The sequence below is a fragment of the Eleutherodactylus coqui genome, chromosome 12 (assembly GCF_035609145.1).
Source record: "Eleutherodactylus coqui strain aEleCoq1 chromosome 12, aEleCoq1.hap1, whole genome shotgun sequence".
Classification (NCBI taxonomy): Eukaryota; Metazoa; Chordata; class Amphibia; order Anura; family Eleutherodactylidae; genus Eleutherodactylus; species Eleutherodactylus coqui.
The window spans coordinates 99,734,687-99,756,293 of NC_089848.1; the positions used below are offsets into that span (position 1 = coordinate 99,734,687).

At 43.3% G+C, this 21,607-nt stretch overlaps 2 protein-coding genes across 5 annotated transcripts in view; both read right to left on the minus strand.

Annotated features, from left to right (window-relative positions):
- Positions 1-21,607, minus strand: part of CNPY1 (canopy FGF signaling regulator 1) — a 164,959-nt gene that overhangs the window by 61,976 nt on the left and 81,376 nt on the right. The window lies entirely within an intron of this gene.
- On the minus strand, positions 7,422-8,965 carry LOC136586603 (uncharacterized). Its single transcript, XM_066584738.1, has 2 exons — positions 8,949-8,965; positions 7,422-8,858 (listed from the first exon to the last, which is right to left on the minus strand). The coding sequence occupies exon 2, from the start codon at positions 8,444-8,446 to the stop codon at positions 7,496-7,498; it is 951 nt and encodes a 316-aa protein (XP_066440835.1). The 5' UTR covers positions 8,447-8,858; positions 8,949-8,965; the 3' UTR covers positions 7,422-7,495.

A 21,607-nucleotide genomic window follows, 5' to 3' on the forward strand; every position in this document is an offset into this window, starting at 1 on the left:
ATTCGAGTCGAGCTTTTCCTAAAAGCCAACAGTTCTATTCGAGTAACGAACCCCATTGACTTTAATGGGAGACCCGAGCATTTTTGTATGGGATCAGCCGGTTGACGAGCTTTCTCTTTCTCTCTCATTTTCTGTCTCCATCTTCTGCACGCAAGAACCTTTTTATTTTTCCATTGACCCAGTTGTGTGAGGGCTCATTTTGTGCACTACGTCCTGTAATTTCCGCTGGTACCACACATACGACTTTTTGATCGCTGTTTATTACATTTTTTCTTGGAGACAGGGTGATCAAAAAAGCACATCTCTGGTGTTCTTTTTTTTTTTTTGGATAACGTTCACCGTGCGGGGTAAATAATGCACTACTTTGATAGATCGGACTTTTACGGATGCAGTGATACCAAACGTGTATTTTTGTTTTATTATTTAGTTTCTTTTATTGTCAATATGGCAAAAGGTTTTGTTTTTTTAAAGGGGTTGTCTCGCGCCGAAACTGATTTTTTTTCCATAGGCCCCCGTGGTCGGCGCAGGACAACCCCAAGGGATGTGTTAAAAAAAAATATATTACTTACCCGAATCCCCGCTCTGCGACGTCTTCCTTCTTCCTACGTCTTCCTTCACCAAGATGGCCGCCGGGATCTTCACCCACGATGCACCGTGGGCCCTGTGCGGTCCATTGCCGATTCCAGCCTCCTGATTGGCTGGAATCGGCACACGTGATGGGGCGGAGCTACAATGACCAGCTCTCCGGCACGAACGGCCCCATTCACCAGGAAGAAAACCGCACAGCGCAAGCGCGTCTAAAAACGCCAGAAGAAAGCGAAATTAGATTGATCCATGGCGACGGGGATGCTAGCAACGGAGCAGGTAAGTGAATAACTTCTGTATGGCTCATAATTAATGCACGATGTACATTACAAAGTGCATTAATATGGCCATACAGAAGTGTATAACCCCACTTGCTGCCGCGAGACAACCCCTTTAACCTTTATTATTTTTTTTTAAATAATTTTTTTTCCAGACTCGAAGGTCCGCAAATCAAATCCGCATGCTTTATTTAATTTGTGGACGCCCATGTATCCCTATGGGCGGCTTGATCACCTGCGCGGATTCCGCAAATCAAACCCGCCTGTGGATATTGAGCCTTAGGCTGAAAACACTAGGCTCGGCAGCATGGAGCGTAGCTGCACCTGAACAAGGGAGATTTCTTCTCCCTTGCCGGGAGTTCAAATTCTGCGCCAGAGTGCAGAAGTCTGAAATAAAGAGGCAGGAGGATAGAGGCTGCCCGGTCTTCCCCGCATCATGTGTTCACTACGGGCGGGGAAGATAGGGTGAGTCCTTTTTTTTTTTCGGTCGTACAAATCACGGCTAAGAAATCAGTGGTTTTGTTTTGGCTCTTAAGGCAACATCTCTCCATTACATTGGTTTGCTTTGTAAATATACATTAATTCACTCATTTCAAATGAGTCAAGTAACGGCCCTGATATTTAACAGTGGAAATATTTTCAGATTACGTATAATTACATAAATTTTTCTCCATTTTACTGTTCTACACCTTTTTTCTTCTCTCTCTTATTGACCTGACAAAAGGCCATTACAAAGTGGTGCCCAGTTCTCTGTTTAGAGACAAGGGGTAAACGTAACCCTGCGATGTTACTTCCCATTCATACTTGTGATTGAGGTCAGAGGAGAGAAGAGAGACCATAGAGAAATCCCCAGAGATTTGTACTGACCTTTTCGAGTGTCGATGAAAAAGGCCATCTCACGCTATACTATTTTCCAGTTCTGCTCCAGTAATCTCTATATAATAACTGTCATGTGGAGACACCTTTATGTAATGTACATGCTCTTGTTACTAGACGCTCAACAATATTAAAAAAAAAACTCTGATGCATCCCAAGGCTTGTCGAATATCTGGGACATAATATAAGGAAGTCAGCTCGGACTTGTCATAGCTACATAAAGCTATATACAACCTAAAAGCTGCAGTATAGATTTAAAGGTATAAATATGCTACTGTCATGATTACATAACAAACCAAATAATATTGGCCAGGGAAGCCGAAGCTCCATTCTATTACCCCAGATAAATGTACTTTAACCTTTACCTTCAATGCTGGAGCACAAACGCATTAATTGCCGAGCAATGCAGTTCAGGAAGATCCTTACGTGATAGAAAATATTTCACCCGTGAGCGTTATTAGTAGACCTTGATAACGTAAGCTTCAAGTGGTCACCGAGAACTACCACCGAGATTGTCAGGACTCGTACCTAGGACCTGTTGCCCTCCAGTCAGCATCTCTCTCCCGTAAGGTTATCTAAGATTTGGACAGTTCCTTGCTGAAATCCAGCCTTGTTCTGTGTTTCCTTGCTGTTGCCAAGTCCACTTCCTGTCGACCTGTCCTGGCTCCGCCCTGATACTAATTAGGACTTCCTATAAAAGCCTGACCATGCCTCGTTTCCAGTGTGTGATTATTGTGTTCCACCACCTTGATCAAGCTCCTCTTCCTCCTGCTCCTCTGCAATTGTACTGATATCTCCTGCTGCTACTGATCTCTGGCTTCCATTTAACTACGCTTCTGTCTCATCTCATTGTACTGTATACCGATACCTCGTGCAACTGATCTCTGGCTTCCATTTAAGTATGCTTCTGTCTCATCTCATTGTACTGTATACCGATACCTCCTGCTGCTGACCTCTGGCTTACATTTGACTACGTTTCTGTCTCATCCATTTGTACAGCATACCAATACCTCCCGCTGCTGACCTCTGGTTTTCATTAGACTACGCTTCCATCTCATCGCATTGTACTGCATACCATGACTTCCAGATAACGACCCCTGGCTATCTTGACTACTCTCCTGTGACCAGCAAGGTAACTACACCTGTGGCTCCAATCCAGCATCGGTAGGACATAACAGAGATAAAAGTTGTAATCAAAGTGTAGAAGGACGCAGGCAGTGGATTCTGGGATTTTCCGGTAATGTGACTGCCTGGTGGGCATAAAGCTGTCATGGTTCTTGAGATGCAAGTGCCAGTCTGAGCTCCATGAGCAAGGTCTCCTTATCCTGAGTGGGCAAACAGTTCTGACCGTACCCGTTCCAGCGAGGGTCATATCTTAAAGTAGGCCTGACTGAAAATCATGGCTCGGGACTCAGAAGGTTGCTTACATAATTGATGAGAGTAGTCATTACCAAAGAAGTAACAGTTTTATTAACTGTAGAACGAGAAGAATGTAACTTGTAATTCTTGGTAACTCAGTCTCTTAACCCTTTGCAATCCAATTTTGGATTCAGGGTTTCCTAGGGGCTTTCTATTTCTGCCATTATACAATGGCGTCATTTGCTGGCTAGAGCCAGTACTGTGGTATGGGACATGCTGGAGAGGCCCCCCAACAACAGAGCAGCTAGTAATATACAGTAAGAATACCCTGCTGGACGTCTTCTGACATTGGAGCTGTACAGGCTTTAATCAGAATGTCTTTAGACGTCAGACACTGGATTGGAAAGGGTTAATACAGTTCAAGGGGCTGTGTAAATGGTTATCAGTCAAAGTCCTTGCCCGATGAACCAGGATTAAATTGATCAAGGTTATAATGGGTACACTGTAGTCAGAGAGGAGGAAACTGACCCGACTAATTGGCCTGCTATCCTTTTGCTGGAGTACATTGTCTGTAGGACTGTTATTGCTACACCGCAGCACAAATTGCGGGATACTCCCTTCTCCCTCCGTCCACAGCTTAGCTGCTCACCTAACTCCTTGCAACTTCCGATATGTTCCCGCTCAACTCTAGCCCCCATGAAAGTGACAGCGCCATAAAAACTGCATAATGCTCAATGTGACACAATACCAACTTGCACCTTCTTTACAAAAATTCTGGCTGTAATAAACATCCAATCACAAGATACTAAGAGTGTGAAGCACTGCAATACCCGGCATTATGAAGATATCTGGGCACTTGTAATACCCATGAAAAATCTGCCCACTTACAGCATTGATGCAAATGTTTTTCTCTTAAGAGAAGTTCAGTCTTTATAGTGGGATGCGATTGATATCCCCCATGCGCACTGATCATTGTCCTGGGCTATAGAAACATGCCATGAGCAGAAAGTAGAGAACAAGAATTGAGGTGCTAGGCTGGGTAAGGCCTTAGTCAGACGGGCGTTTTTTCGCGCGATTTGCGCATGCGATTTGCGCATATATAGAACCAATGGTTCGCTATGGTATCGGTCACATGTCCGCTTTTTATGCGGATATGCGAAAAATTATAGGACACGACGATTCGCAGATCGCGCCTATCTGCGTTCTGCATTTTATGTGCGCACCAAAATCATTTTTTTCGCCGGTCAGACGAAGTTTCATGCGCATTTTGATGCGCACGGCGATTTTTCTCCGGTCAGACGCGCGTTTTGCTGCGACGATTAACGCGGCTAGGTGCAGATTTTCCCCGCGATTTTTCGCCTCCGGTCACGCGATTTGCTCATGCGATGCGCAAATCGCGCGAAAAAACGCCCGTCTGACTAAGGCCTTAGTGAAACGGGCGTTTTTAGCCGCGATTTGCGCATGCGCATGCGTCCGGCGATTTTTAAAAACCATTGCTTTGCAATGGTATCGGACACATGAGCGCTTTTTATGCGCTCGTCCGATAAATTATAGAACAAAAAAATCGCAGATCGCACCTATCTGCGATTCCTGTTCTCTTCTCTATATGCGCTCAATGGGGCCGGCGGCAGCAGCGCCGACCCCATTGAGAACATATACAAGACAAATCATTCTTCTCTGCCACAGCTGTAACAGAGAAGAACGATGTTTGCCCATTGAATTCAATGGAGCGGCAATACAGCCGCTCCATTGAAAGCAATGGGCTGCCGGCGTACGCGGGGTGAATTGTCTGGAAGGGGTTAAATATATAAGCCCTTCCCGGCAATTCATCCTAAAATGTGTTAAAATTAAAAAAAATTGTATACTCACCTTTCCGCTGCAGCCGGAGTCCAGCCGCGGCCGCTGTCAGTTCTCCTGAACTGCTTCTTGGCACTATTCAGCCGGCAGGGCTTTAAAATCCTCGCCTGCTGTATGATCTGCCTCTGATTGGTCACAGCCCTGACCAATCAGAGGCTGAAAACACTCACACACCCATTCATGAATTCATGAATGGGTGAGTGACTGCTGCCTCTCAGCGCTGAACCAATCAGGGGCAGGTCTGACTCACATCCATTCATGAATTCATGAATGGGTGTGAGTGAGGCATGCCTCTGATTGGCTCAGCGCTGAGCCAATCAGGGGGCAGGTCTGACTCACACCCCCTTCACACCCACTGCAGGATGGCCGCGTGGAGCTCCGGCAGAAGGTGTGTATACAATTTTTTTTTATTTTGACACATTTTAGGATGCATTGCAGGTAAGGGCTTATATATTTAAGCCCTTACCGACAATTCATCCCGGGCTCGCCCGCAGCGCATTGCTTTCAATGGAGACGGCTGTATTGCCGTCTCCATTGAATGCAATGCGCTGGACAGCTCCGGCCCATTTCTAATGAAACGCGGCTAGGAGATTTTCTGGCGATTTGCGGGCGACTTGCGCGCACCAGTCACGCGATTTGCGGATGCGCATCCATCATGCGATCCGCAAATCGCGCGAAAAACCGCCCGTCTGACTAAGGCCTAACACTGCATTCTGGATCTGCCCCTTTAATGATGGCCGTAAAGAGTTATATGTTGGGTATTTAAGGAGTTTCTTCTGAAGTGCGCCTATTTAAGATGATGTCCAGGTCTGCAATAACCATTTGCCTATTAAGCCATGAAGGAGTGTAAACACTGACAGGCGTAGTATTCATTGAAATAGTAAGTATCTCAGAGCATTACTGACCGCTGCTTTAAGTAACCCCAAGGGAACCCAAAACATTTAAAAAAGGTTTAATAAAGTTTTATTAAAAAAACCTCAATAAAAAAATAGACTGCACCATTCTGGTAAAAAAAAAAAAAAAAAAGAAGCGGAACGTTTTTTTTAAACCCATTGAAATGAAAAAACATGTTTATTTCTTTTTTAATTCCGTTTCTCTGCTCCAAAGGAAAAAACAAAAATGAAAGTCTTTGGTCTTGAAAGGGTTAAAAATAATAAGAAAAAAAATACTGAATTTAGAATTCTTAAATATAATTTCTATGTAAATCTTCACAGTTGTCAAAAGCTGTAGGCTTCTATCACGTTTTCTGGTGGAGCAGGAAATCGGAAACAACTGGCAGAAGGGATCTTTATTATAATGTTACTGAATGGCGTTGGATGACCCCCCTTGACTATAATGGGTCCTTTAGGTTTCCATCTGGCTGCCCAGCGTCTTCCCAGACCATGGTGGTTTATGAATGCGTTCAAAAGCGGAGTAGGGCTCACCCAGGCTAAGACTGGAGTAGGCGGGGCTGCAGGCGGTACCTGATGGCGGCAGGGTGGAAGCTTTCGCTTACAGACTTCTACAGATGACGAGGCACTGGGCGGCACTTGCAGCTCTGTGACTGTCAGACTCAGTCACTCACTCTGGGTCCTGACTGCTCCTATCCAGCCTCAAAGCTAAGACGAGAGATGGTCTTATCGTGGCCAGTAGTTTGGTTTCACAGTGGAGGATGATGGAGGTTGTGTGGGGGACTGTGGAGGATGATGGGAGTTGTGTGGAGGACTGTGGAGGTTGATGGCCGTTGTATGGAGGACTGTGGAGGATGATGGGGATTGTGTGGAGGAGGATAGGGGTTGTATGGAAGACTGTGGAAGATGATAGGGATTGTGGAGGAGGATGGGGGTTGTATGGAGGACTGTGGAGGATGATGGGGGTTGTGTGGAAGATGGTGGGGGTTGTATGGAGGACTGTGGAGGATGATGGGGGTTGTGTGGAGGGGTGTGAAGGATGATGGGGGTTGTGTGGAGGGCTGTGGACGATTATGGGGATGTGTGGAAGACTCTGGAGGAGGATGGAGGTTGTGTGGAGGATGATGGGGTTGTGTGAAGGGCGATGCCCTGCATAGTTAGTGTTTGTGTATTTAATATGCAGCCTAAGAAAACTTTTCTTCCAACTTAGCCCAGAGACCTCAAAAGGTTGGACACCCCTGTTCTGGACACAATAGGATGAAGAAACTGTATCAGATGAGTCTGTTCCTGTACATCCAGTTTTTTTTTCTACTTTGGGGGCGCTGTTCTTTTTTTATTTATTACACAGGTCTGCAAAAAAAACTTTTTTTTAAATTCTTTTGATTTTGTTAAATCATCTTTATGTAGTTTTTTTTGCACAGATTTAAAAAATGACATGGGTTTTTCTCTATCCCGTAAGGCTTGCCTACAAAATAAAGTTGAAGTATTTGGAAAAAATACAAAAAACGGAAAAATGTTTATTTGTTTTTATTATTTTAACATGAAGTAAAAGCAAAAACAACAACAATACCTAGCTAAAATAAGCATAATAGTGATACACATGTGTTGCAAAGTTATTATAAGTCTTTGTAAAAACTTTTTGTTTTTCCATCAAAGCTTCTTTTGGTACTTTTTCGGCTGTGTTCTTGTGAATTTTCCCTTTTTTAACATCCAACAGTTGTCTGCCATCATGTTGACATTCCATCGACTTTGGTATCTGCACTCCATTTCTTTTAGATCTTGATGGAAACGTTCTCCTTGTTCCTCACTTACAGCCCCAAGATTTTCTGGAAAGTAGTCCAGATGTGAGTGAAGGAAATGGACTTTGACACTCATGTTGCAGCCCAAGATTTTGTAGTTTTGTAACAATTCAGCAACCAAAGTTTTGTAGTTTGGGTCTTTTTTATTTCCAAGAAAGCCTGTTACAGCAAGTTTAAATGAATTCCAGGCATTTTTTTCTTCCATTTCCATTTTAGTGACAAAGATTTCATCTTTTAAACGTTTTCTTATGTCAGGCCCAACAAAGACTCCCTCTTTCAGCTTAGCATCTGATAGACCAGGAAACTGTTCACAAAGATACTTGAAACACTCTCCTTCTTTGTGTAATGCTTTCACAAACTGTTTCATTAGTCCCAATTTGATATGAAGTGGTGGAAGTAAGATCTTTTTAGGATCCACTAAACTTTGTCTTTCAACATTTTTAACTCCAGGAATAAGAGCCTCTCTGATTGGCCCGGTCTGCTTGACATAGTGTTGTTTCCTGTCACGGCTATCCCATTCACAGAGGAAACATGGAAACTTTGTGTAACCACTTTGTTGACCTAGTAACATAGAAATAACTTTCAAATCCCCACAAATGGTCCATTTATGGTCCGAGTAGCTGAGCTTATTAAGAACAAACCCAAGATTTTCGTAGCATTCTTTCAGATGGACTGAGTGTCCAACAGGCACAGAAGCATATTGGTTACCATTGTGAAGAAGTACGGCTTTCAAACTCCTTTTTGACGAATCTATGAAAAGTCTCCATTCCTCTGGGTCATACGTTATGTTGAACATTTCCATGATTCCAGGTCTATTGTTGCAGAAAACTAGTTCACCCTCTTGTGTAAAAAAAGGGACAAATTCCTTTTCTCTAAGTCGGTACCATGAAATGGAACACCGGAGGCTAACATATGTCTTTCTTTAAGTCTAGACCCTAACACTTCCGCTGAATCCTTTGGTAGGCCCAGATCTCGTACTAAATCATTCAAGTCTGATTGGGAGAAAAGTTCAGGCTCATTGGTACCTGGATCATAGCTGTCATCATTATCGCTGCTACTATGTGACATTTGGTCTAAATCGTCTAAAATATTGTCCAGGGTATCCGGAGGTGAAGGAATAGGCAAGTCAGGTCCATGAGGAACAGGGCGAATAGCCGAACTTATGTTGGTTGGGTATGAAATGTCCTTCCTGCTTTTTAAATTGAAACCTTGCACTGAACAAGAACAAAAATAACAGTCATCACTGTGATTTTTAGGCTCTCTCCAAACCATGGGTACTCCAAAACAAAATGATTTCTTCTTACCTTGAAACCATTGTATCAGTTCTTCAACACACACAGAACACACTATATGGGGAGCCCAAGATTTATCTTGGTCCCCTAATTTCATACCAAAGTGTGCAAAATACACCTTCTGAACAAAATTAGAAATGTTCCTTTGTTGCTTCTTGACGGTATAAGACCCACAAATATAACAGAAACAGTTAGGAGAGTTGACACATCTTCTAGTAGCCATTTCTTCTAAATACCGTATCACAAAACTGTTTGATGCGTCCACCACAGTGGCCGGCTCCACACTGAGTCACTGACTGCAGTCAAGGTCACGCCTAGCACACAGTTTAGATTCGTTGTCGTACGCGTACCGAACCTGAAAAACCCTGAAAATAAGAAAATTTCAGGTGACATTTGTGACTTATCTAGGGGTGAATTTTTTCACTATTTTTATTGTAATCGGCACAAAAAATACTGTTAAACCCACTAATTAAATATGCTACAATTTTTTCATCGCAGACCTGTGTTATCCATCTGTGCTACCCAAAACAGTGCAGTTCTGAACAGAACCTACAAAGCCCGACAGAGGAACGCTGGTGTAGTGTAAACAGTTAAAGATGGATCTCTGTAATACATTAGGCCCTATAGTTCTCTATTAGATGTTGCCATAAATAACAGGATATAGAAGGACTGAATATATTCGCTAGACGAAATATTGGAAACAATCATCCGCCGTCTTTGAGGAAATATGAATAATTCTGTGACTAAATAAACATATTACCTAAAATAAAAACTGCAGCGGCAAAAAAACCGCCGGAGCGTAATTTAATATACAGAGAATCCAAAGATAAAAAACCACTACATCGTGATAAAATACAATAAGTGACATGATAAAAATCGATTCATTTTGAGAACATTGTAGCAAAAGGTGAAGTGAGGAAATTAAGTTTGGGCAGAAATATGCTTCCAATAAGCCCTAACATGAGGCGTGTGATGCTCAGATGATACCGGCGGATATTTCCATTAGATTCTGAAGCTAGCGGGTGTCAAAACCGTACAACCACAATGGGAAAATTGTTCTGAGTAGCATAACAATGGCAGGCAATCACAGCGAGAGTGCAGAGCTGCCGGGGTCCGAAAGGACTATTGCTGGAGATGCTACTATATAAATGCCTGGGCTGACCTGGAAAACTTAATGGCCAGAAATGGCTTCAAAATCCTAACAGAACGGATTACAACACTGCTGAGTCAGCAAATATAACATCTATTATCTTGGTAACATCCTTGCAACTTTTTTTTATGTTTTGTCTTATTTTGCAGCTTACTATTCAGTACAGGGTTGACAAATCTGTTGCTAGCAGCAAAATGTCAGCAGACATTAGTTGCTGGATCTCATTATAGGATAGTTTTTATTGCTGCCTTAAGGCCGGCTGCACATGGACGGGTCGGATTCCGCAGGCTGGATCCCGCAGTGGAATCCAACACTGTGTCCGGCTGATAACCGCACGTACCTGTCCGGAATCCTCTTAATCTGTACTGCGCACGGTCCGGCCGGTGCACATGCTCATGACGTGGATCCTGTGACCTTTCCGCAATGATGATTGCAGAAAGGCTGCTGGCTGGACGGCTTCCATTGACTTCAATAGAAGGCGCCCGCAAGGAATTCACCTAAAAATAGAGCAAGCTTCGATTTTTTTTCCTCCGTAAGCAGAAAATCGCAATATTTTTGCTCTGGTGTGCAGGAAGAATCGCTTTTCCATTGCATGGTATTGCAGGTATCTGCTGTGGAATGCGGAGGGCAGACGCCCGCTCTGGTTTCCGCAATGCAAATCCCCCCATGTGCAGGCGGCCTAAAGGCCATAGACACCTGGGAGGGGGGACAACGACTTTTTTCCCCCCACTTAGATGCATGCATTTTCAGCGGACAATAACTCTCATTATGGGGTTTAATTAAAAATTTTGGTGTCCTTTTACAGAGGACGATTGTGGGGCTCTTAAGCGCCTGACAGTGGTTTCAGTAATTATTGCTCTTGTGCTTGCACCTAGGAGTGATGATCGCTCAGTGAATGGAGGCGCAGAGGGCTGGAGATGACTTCCGCTTGCCCGCCTCCATTCGCAGTAAACAGGGGGCTGTTCATAGATGAATGATCGCCTGTTTACATGGCTCGATTGTTGATCTTTATGCCTGTAGAAACAAAGTGACAAAGATAAGCTAATTAATTATTGTTCGTCATTCAGTCGCTGGAGGCATTTACACAGAACAATTCAGTCCGATTCGCTCGTTCCAGCAATCGTTCCGTGTAAAAGCGCTCTTAGTTTTTAGCCCTCATCTCTTCTGTGCTGTTCATCAGCTAATATATGACCACAAGAAATAATCTTTGTTATGTTCATATATTACCAAGAAGAACGTGCAGGAGAGGAGAGAGCAGAGGGAATGTAAGCTCCATCTGTCACTGACAGATATCCTTTGCAGACTTAGCCTTTAATATTAAGAGTTAAAGGGGATGTGGCATTGAAAAATGCTCTCTTGTATAAATCAAGTTTTTATGTCAAGCATATTTAAGAACTAGCTGATATACCCGGCTTCACCCGAGTTCATTTGTTACAGGTGTTTAAATGTTGTTCACATGGAAAATTTGTGGTGGTTACTTCAGAGGAACCGAGGAATAAAATATGTATACACATAGAGGAACGTTAGATTCTCCTCAGTCTGCATGTACTGATGTCCTTCTGCAGAATGTGCCACCCGTCCCACTCTCCTCTTTTTACCCTTAAAGGTAACGCCCATTTTTATTCAAATTTAACCCTAGACTGGAGGTTACATCCCCTTAAAGGCATGCTCCATCCCTGCAGTTCATGCGCGTTTTCCTCTGCTCAGTAAATGCACACAGAGGTGACTTAGATTCTTTTTAGTATACCAGTAATTATTAGGTAATTATAGTACCAGTGTTTCTGGTGGCACAATGCACAACACAGCTGTGCTACATGGTACATCACACACACACACACACACACACACACACACACACACACACACACACAGCTCTACTACATCCATCTTGATTTCCACACATCACGCACACAGCTCTACTACATGCCACAGACAGTTCTACTACATTCATCTTGATTCCCACACATTACACACACAGCTTTGCTACATTCATCCTGACCCCACGCATCACACACACAGCACATGACACACAGCTCTGATATATCCTGATTCACACACACACAGCTCTGCTACATGGTACATCAATTATGATCCTCACACATCACACACACAGCTCTACTACATCCATCCTGACCCCACAAGTTATACACACAACACGACACACAGCTCTGCTACATCCTAATTCAAAGCACAGCTCTACTGCATCCATCCTGATTTACACATGACACACACAGCACTACTACGTCCATCCTGATTCACACACGACACACACTTACTTTTGCACTTGGAATTGAATAATTGAGATGCGACCCCTTTACTTTTCCTATTTAGGACCTAAAGAATGGCTGTGACAAATTTCACATTTGTACGATAACGAGAAGTTACATAACATAGGGGTTCACTTACTTTTGCACTTAGAATTTAATAATCAAGTTGTGATCCCTTTACTTTTCCTATTTAGGACCTAAAAAAACAGTAGTGTCAAATTTCAAGTTTGTACGACACTGGGAAGTTAGAGAATTAGATTAGGTACATAACATAGGGGTGCACTTACTTTTGCAATTAGCATTGAATTTTCAAGTTGTGACCCCTTTACTTTTCCTATTTAGGACCTAAAGAATGGCCGTGCCAAACTTCATGTTCGTATGACACCAAGACGTTAGAGAATTAGTGGCCAGTCAGTCAGTGAGGGATTTCACCTTTATATATATATATATATATATATATTTGTGGGAAAGGAAGGGGTAAGGGGGGTTCGACATCACAATCTATATATAAAAAAAAAAATTCTAAAATCTGCAGTCCTCACACTGCCCACTAAGTGGAATACTCTAAGACCTCCCTCACAGTGTCACTTTTTACTGCAGCACTTTCAGCACTGCGTTAATCGCGGTATAACGCTTCCATTGTTTTCCACTGTTTTAAGCACCACAATTTTCAAGCGGTGTCTGTTCTATTTTTGAGTATTTCGATGATCTCATCAATGATGAGGAGTGCTGGAAGTTGGGGCCGGCCGCAGAATCAGATAAATAATCATTCATCCGACAGCCGTTTCTGTCGGCCGCCCCATACACATGATCTGTATGTTATCACATGGCTTTGTGTGTTATAGAGGTAAGCTGTATCTCTGGAGAGCAAAAGGATTGGAAGTTGAAATTCAAGATCCATGACCTAGTCTGTTGGGAGAGAGTGGAGTCTCCCCTATACACATTAGAGAGCCATGCGGCTCTGCCATTAATGTTGAGTTTGGATGACTGTGTATGGGGCCCTTTATTTGCCACTTTTATTATATGCCCCTCTTTGGTTTTGTTTAATCAGGATAAAGCTAGGTGCACACTAGTCGTATTGCAAGTTGCACCCAAATTTCTTAGGTAAAATCTAGATTGGACAGCACAGGGACAACCGCCCATCTGCTGACCGATATACATGGACTCTGCACATTGATACGTCCTACTTCTTGTCTGTGAAATGGACAGGAATTCGACATGCCATTATTTTTCGCATTCAGACTATGGGTTCACGTGAAAAAAATGTCATTGTCTATAATCTTATAGGCTATAATGCGACTGTGTGCTATCCGTGGATTGACAGCACACAGCCCTAAATATCTTAACACTTTGCAATGCAATTTTGGATTCAGGGTTTCGTAGGGGGCTTTCTCTTTCTGCCATTATACAATGGCGTCATCTGCTGGCTAAAGCCAGTACTGCGGTATGGGACATGCTGGAGAGGCCCCCGACAACAGAGCAGCCAGTAATCTACAGTAAGAATACCCTGCCGGACGTTTTCCGACATCGGAGCTGTACAGCCTTAATCAGAATGTCTTTAGACGTCAGACAGTGGATTGGAAAGGGTTAATATGCCTGAGGCCTTATTTGACACTAACATTTCACACAATTTCTGTTCATCTAACAGCCTATGTGTGTATCTTCAATCTTGTAATATACATTGCATTAATTGTTTTTTGTTTTACCGCGGAAAATCAAGTTGACAGTGCCAACTCCCTTCCAGAGCCTTTGCAATGCACTGCTTGTCATTAGGCATTTGGCCTCTCTAGTAACAGGGACATGGGGACACTGCTAGTTACTGCATGCAGTTCAGGGCAGGGCATTGACATGTGGCCTTGCAGCTGACTGAAGCAGGGCAGCATGGGAAGTGTGGTAGAGAGAGTACTGGCCAGTACAGTCCTTGCAGGATGGCTGCTCCCCCCCCCCCCCCTCCACACCTGTAAGTGGACTGTAAACAGCATGGCAGCAGAGAAACTAGAAAATCTACATGGAAAACTGAATTGATAGAGCTCAAACTGGGTGCAAACATCAGGCAGCGGCAACGAGGACCTTTTGGTAAATTAAAAACTGAATGATTCACTGTGAGTCTATGTACATTTTGCATTAATTTTACATCAGATTTTTATTCAGCGTTTGTGTTTTTAACGAGCGAAGGTAATGCGAGTTTTATCACTTTCTAAGTGCATGAAAAAAAGGAAGGTGGTCCAATTGAGGCAATTTAAAACTCCCATTCACACCAATTGATGCATGAAAAAAAATTGTAAAGCACTGGCATACCATGTGAGTGCACTCTGTTATGGTTCTTTAACGTACCCATTGACTCAAGTGGGAGATTCTGGTCCAAGAATCCCACTAGAATTTTGCGCAAATACCCACCTGCACAAACATTTGTGACTTTTCTACGCCAGAAACTGGTATAAAAAGCTTTATACATGTGCTGACATGCTGACTTTAATGCGTCCGGGTTCTGTCAGTTTCAAACTCGGACAAAAGATGGATGTTAAAGGGGAACTCATGTTATGAAGCTGAAAGATGATGGAACAGGGAGTTCGGAAGGCTGTGTTTCATACTTACCAGCTGCTCCATTCCTGCGCGGTGTCCCCGCCAAGGTGTTGCTTGCATACAGCGTGTCTTTTGTCTGAAGGCTCTGTGCACGCACTCTCCCATTCATCTCTATGGGAGAGCGCATGCACAGAGCCGCCTGAAGAGTTACATTGTATGCAAGCAACAACTTGGCGGGGACAAGGCGCAGGACTGGTTGAGTATAAAACACCTCCCGCCTCCCTCACCTTTAAAATCGTCCGTAAGAATAAGCCAAGAAGGTGACATTGAAACTTCCAAAGACGCTTTGGCCAATCGTTGACTTCTGAACATGTTTAATACCTGTGTAGAAGTGAAGCCGGCGTCAGTAAACATGCAAGATGTTGTGTGCAAGATTTTCCTCTCTTTTGATGGCATACTAAATCAATGACAATTCTCAATCTACACTGTATTAAGGAAGAAAGCAACTTCCCAGCAAAGTACCTTAAGATACTAGAATGTATTGCAAATAAGATAATCTTTTATTTGCCTGAGGGCAGAGCCTGGAGCGAGTCTGACTCCGAACAGCATAAATGATGCAAGCGAATCTCAGTTATACAGTGGGAGTGATTAGAAGGCTTCATGGTAAAGGGTGCAGCTGCATTCAACTTACAGCGGGATAAGACTGTAAATCTTATAATGTTAATGCACAGCTGCTCGCTCGCCCTCCTAATAACACGTCTCATCATACCGTCTACCAAATAAAGCATTCTTATCTACATGGCTATGGCTTCCAGATTTTGGAACCTAACAATGGATCATCAGTCACCCCGGAAAATAAAGAATGTCAATTACGAATCCTCTTTTTTTCCTGCAGCTATTGGCCAAATATATTCCTGCTAACAACCCACCTGCTGTTTTTAGCTTTTTTTTTATTTTTTTTATGACATTTCTGATTCTGCGAAACTGAATACAGGCGGTATATAATGGGTGGAAAGTTAAAAAAAAAAAAAAAAAAGAAGAGGTGGACATAATGTATATGTTACCTTGACTCAGTCACATGGTCTAAGGCGTAATTCTCAGCTATGCAACTGACTGCACAAGGTCCAATTACAGTTAATAGGGTATTCAGACATGCATTGTTTTACATAGATTGTGTTGAAGGGGGTTTTCCGATTCATAACATCAGTGGGGGCAGTGGGGCGGGGGGAGTATATATGTATCTTAAAAGAAGGTGTTTTTTTTCTAGTCATTGCATCAAAAGAAAAAAAAAGGTATCATGTTGTAAAAGTCCAGTTTATTAAAATATCACACTGTGAAAGTTAGAATAAATACACAAAGCCCTTATAGTCAACTTTTCGCTAAGTGAAAAAATGAATCAAAAGCGCTCAAAAGTTGCACGGGTCTTTTCAAGACCAATCACCAAAAGGAGTAATACCTGTCCATCTTTGATTTTCACGAAACTTTGTAAAAATCTCATCGGGTCAAAAATGCAGAATGGTGAATTTTCCGAAGGCCACCGTTGATAATTCATATCTCGGAAACTATTGAGCGCAGTAAGATGTGCGAGATGTCAAACTCTTCGTAATATGTAGATTTATAATATTTTTCCTAACACTGTAAGGGCTCTTACCCACTGACTCCCATGGCCCCTGCATGGGAGATCCATGTGTCTTGCTGCCCATAGGGATGCATTAGCATCCGTAGGGTAGCTAAAAGCATGCAGATGTATTTTTTTTTTCCTGGCGTGCGGATTGCACGCACGGGAAGAAATTGCAGCATGCTGCATATTTCTGCGGATCTTCTGCACGGATGGCTCCCGCGGCTTCCATTGAAGCTGTCCGTACCCACGGCACACCGGCAGCTGTTTTTGTGCTGCAGATATGCGGGAGTTTAAAAAAAATAAAGTATGCACGGCGCATGTGCGTGGCACGCTGCTGGCATGCTGAGCACATTTGCCGGGCAGAAAAAAGAAGATCCGTCCGCGACGGAGGGGAGACCGGCAGCGTCCGGGCAGGTGAGTACAGTGTCACTTTCCTCCCTATATCCGCGGGCACGCAGGGATTCCGCTGTTGGAATTCATCAGCAGAATCCTTGCCTGCAAGTGGACATTAGTCTTTAGGCAGTACCTGCAACTGGGGTGGTCTAGGATCAGTCACTCGAGTGTTATTCACTGTGAAAGCTGCTCTCACCGCTGAGGGAGGAACCGTATAATCACTGCTTGGACCTTGGCTGGACATGGAACAAAACGGTAAAGGTGAAAACCTAGAAAGCTCAGGGACTCTTTAGATAGATTCATTCTTGCTTAAAAAATGCGTCTTATGTAGTGATGAGCGAGTATACTCGCTAAGGGCAAATTACTCGAGCGAGTAGTGCCTTATGCGAGTACCTGCCCGCTCGTCTCCAAATATTTGGGTGCCGGCGGGGGAGAGCGGGGAGGAACGGTGGGGGGAGATCTCTCTCTCACTCTCTCCCCCCTACTCACTCCTGCAACTCACCGCTCTCCCCCGCTGACACCCGAATCTTTAGAGACGAGCGGGCAGGTACTGGCATAAGGCACTACTCGCTCGAGTAGTTTGCCTTAGCGAGTACGCTCGCTCATCTCTGGTCTTATGGTCAGAAAAATATGTTATTTACAGATATTATACAATTTAAAATATTTCCCACCGTACTGTATTTATCCATCACATGCCAGGATTATTAATTGTGCATTATGTTGTTGTCAGTAAGAGGTCAAGAATTTTTATCTCAGAAAATACAAAAACGGCCTTTCTGAAATTTTGTGTTAAGAAACTTTAATTTACGAGGCGTATATAAATGTTTTATCATCCTCTCTGTACCTCAGTTCCAAAAAATAAATCTGACATTTTTGTTCCAATTTTACTTTAACTTGTATTGGAGCTAGTGATAGAAAAAATAGGTTATAAATCTACCTGCTGTTACACCTCGCCCATCTTCCTAAGCCCAATAGTTTCCAAGATCTGAATTATCAAATGTGATGGTTCCCTATGACCTTCCGAGAATTCCCCCTCCTGTATTTCTTGACCCCATGACCTGATGAGTCTGAAAATTGAGATTTTATATACATTCTAGTGGGCAAAAAATGTGCAAAGTTTCATAAAAATCAGAGACGGCTTGGCTTTCCCCTTTGGGTGATTTGCCCTGGAATGGCCTGTATGTATCCAAAAATAGTACCAATCAAAAACGGAGCCCTCGTATAGCTGCACTGACGAAAAACATTGTGAAGGTTAAAAAGACAAAAAGCTATTTTAAAAAAGGAGTTCCTTAGTACAACTTAAAGGGGTTGTCCCGCGGCAGCAAGTGGGTCTATACACTTCTGTATGGCCATATTAATGCACTTTGTAATGTACATTGTGCATTAATTATGAGCCATACAGAAGTTCTAAAAAGTTTTATACTTACCTGTTCCGTTGCTGGCGTCCTCGTCTCCATGGTGCCGACTAATTTTCGGCATCTAATGGCCAAATTAGCCGCGCTTGCACAGTCCGGGTCTTCTGCTGTCTTCAATGGGGCCGCTGGTGCAGAATGCCGGCTCCGTGTAGCTCCGCCCCGTCACGTGCCGATTCCAGCCAATCAGGAGGCTGGAATCGGCAATGGACCGCACAGAAGCCCTGCGGTCCACAGAGAGAGAGGATCCCGGCAGCCATCTTCAGCAGGTGAGTATGAAGACGCCGGACCGCCGGGATTCGGGTAAGTACTACCCGGTTTGTTTTTTTAACCCCTGCATCGGGGTTGTCTCGCGCCGAACGTGGGGTGGGGGGGGGGGTGTTTAAAAAAAAAACAAAAACCCGTTTCGGCGCGGGACAACCCCTTTAAACTATATACATCGGATATTGCTATAATCATACTGACCCGCAGAATAAAAGGTAACATGTCCTTTTTGCCACAGTATGAACCCTGTAAAACACCCCCAATTAGATTTAGTTTTTTTAAGTTCTCTGATACATTATATGGAACCACTGACAGCTCCAACTAGTCCTGCAATAAACAAGACCTCATATCTATGTTGCCCCAAAAATATATTAAAAGGTATGGTTTTTTGAAAGTGGGTATGAAAAAATGAAAGTTGCAAATAAATCAACAGATGCATTTCCTGGCAATTGAAGTGGCCGGAGATGTACAGTATTTGCTGATTTTGTAAGAGAACAGGGACTTCTGTTGGTGTATTCTGGGCCCCGTCACTACTTTATCTTTCCATCAATTAAGCTGGCATGGAGCTTCTTTTGGTGGAGCGACCCTTATTGCGTATTGTTGCCATTCTGGGGTACAAAAGACTTTTTATTCATGTTTTTTGGGTGGGAAGCGGTAGAGGCAGGTTACAAAGACGATGCCAGAATTGTGGGGTTATTTATTTACGGAATCCTCTGTGTAGGATAAATAATGCAATATTTTAATAGTTTATACGTTCACAGATGCGGCAATACCAATTATGTTAATTTTTTCATTGCTTAGATTGTTTATTTGAATAATGGAAAGGTTTATTTTTACTTTTACTATTCATAGTCAAGACCCATTACTATGACCACCAGCTAATATCCAAAGTGACTGCCATATGTCGCACAGACAGCAGCTAGACGGGCTGGGAGTGACTCAATAAGAGTGCTGGTAGGTTGTCTCAGGTATATGGAGCCATGCTGACTACAGTACAATCCAGAATTACTGGAGAGTGCGTGAGGAAGGATCCATAGAGCGAACACCAAGACCGAGGTGGTCCCACAGATGCTCAATTAGGTTGAAGTTTGGGGAATGGGGGGGGGGGGGGGGGGGGGGAGAACTGGGAAGAATACATTGTGCTTTTCCAACTACTATCGGACATTCCTAGCCGTGTGACATGTCGCTTTGTCTTGCTGGAAGATCCCATCTGCCTTAGGAAAGACAAACAGCATGTATGGGTGTAAGTGATCTGCAAGGGTGGATTCATAACCAGATTGGTTCAGATTCCTTCCACATGGATGATCGGGCCCAGAGAATGCCACGAAAAAATTCTGCAAACCATAATGCCACCACCAGCTTGTGTTCTTCCAGCAATGGTTGCAGGGCGTTTGTTCTGATGTTTCTTGCCCTACATGCCAACGTCCATCCATTGGATGAAGTAGAAAAACGTGACTCATCGGAGAAGGCAACCCTTTGCCAATTAGCAGTGGTCAAATTTTTATACTGTTGTGCAAATTTAAGCCCTTACTTCCAATGCAACTTTGTTAGCATAGGTTCAGTGACCATCCATCTGCTTCAGAGCCCCATACGCAGCAGGTTTCTCTGAACTGCTTTAGACACATCTGGTAGCCCTCTGGTTCATTTTCATAGTGAGCTGCTCGGTTGTAGAATATGTCGGTCATCCCTCTTGCACCTGTGTAGCAGACGGTCACCTCTCATTTCAATGGCATGGGGCGCTGCACAGTTTCCGTATCAGTTATTCCCAATGGTGCCCAATGGCCACACACAATAGACTTTCACCACAGCAGCAAGTGAACAGTTCACAAATGCTTCCATCCTTGGCCCGAAAGCCAATAATCACCCCTTTCTGTAACTAATAAAATCGCCCCTTTTACCCATGACCACAATGAGTTAAGTGTGAACAGACAGCTTATCGCACACCTCATATACCCACCGGACCAGCCCACAACATTTCACTTCCATCATGGCCGATGTCAAAAATAGGAGGTGTTCATAAGAGTGTGACTCGACTGTGCATATTCTTTCTCTGCAAAGTTGAGCATATTGCAGCTGAATACAACAGTGGTGCCTCAACTTACATGTCTGAATCCATCACTGTTCCTTAGTATGGACGGGCTATAACAGCAGGTGACCAGTTCCAGCGCCATTGTGTTTAATATAAACAGAAAGATCAGACTCCAGGGAGCAAAAGAGTGAAAAATTATATCACCGAGCAGTGGAAAAACTTCACCTGGTCAGATGAATCCAGATTTCTGCCTCATCATTCTGATGGAAGGGTTAGAATTTGGCACAAGCAGCATAAATTGATGAACCCCTCCTATAGGGCCGGTGGAGGTGAAGCAATGGTGCAATGAAGGTTTTCTTGGCATATACTGGATGGACACCACAACAAATGCTGCGGTTCTGATGGCTAAAGGTAGATCAATGTGGTCCTAGATGGGGTCCCTATTAAAGTGTTAGTATGGCAACTACTTGGTAATGAGGTGGGAAGTATGTCTGCAGCACAAAAAGCCATTTAATTAAAACAGAAAATTAGAATAGAATTGTCTCTAATTAATCTCAGTTCTATACTTTTCTCTTAAGATGCTGCTTCTTGGAGTCTCACTTGGTTTCCAAAAATCATGAGAATTATTGAGTTGGCATTTTAGTTATTATTTCACTCAGGACATTCGGTTCCTCTAATGTTTCAGTTCTGTAAGATTTTTGCATCACAAATGTTCCTAATTTCATCCTAATGACAGAAGAGCAATGCTTAAGGTCTCTCACCACCGAAGCAGAATGCAAAGCAAGTCACAATGCGGTTAGAAAAAGACTCATGAGTTTGACTCCGCGGAGGTCTGGTTTCTACAGCAGAAGCACTTTACATGTGGATTTACAATGCATATATAGCAAAAGCTGTGGGATCGTCTCAAATTCATCATCAGAAATGTTATGTAGTTTTGTCCTATAGAAGGATCTTCACACTTAAAAGTGGTTTTCTGCCCTACTATAACCAATGATTAGAGATAAGCGAACGT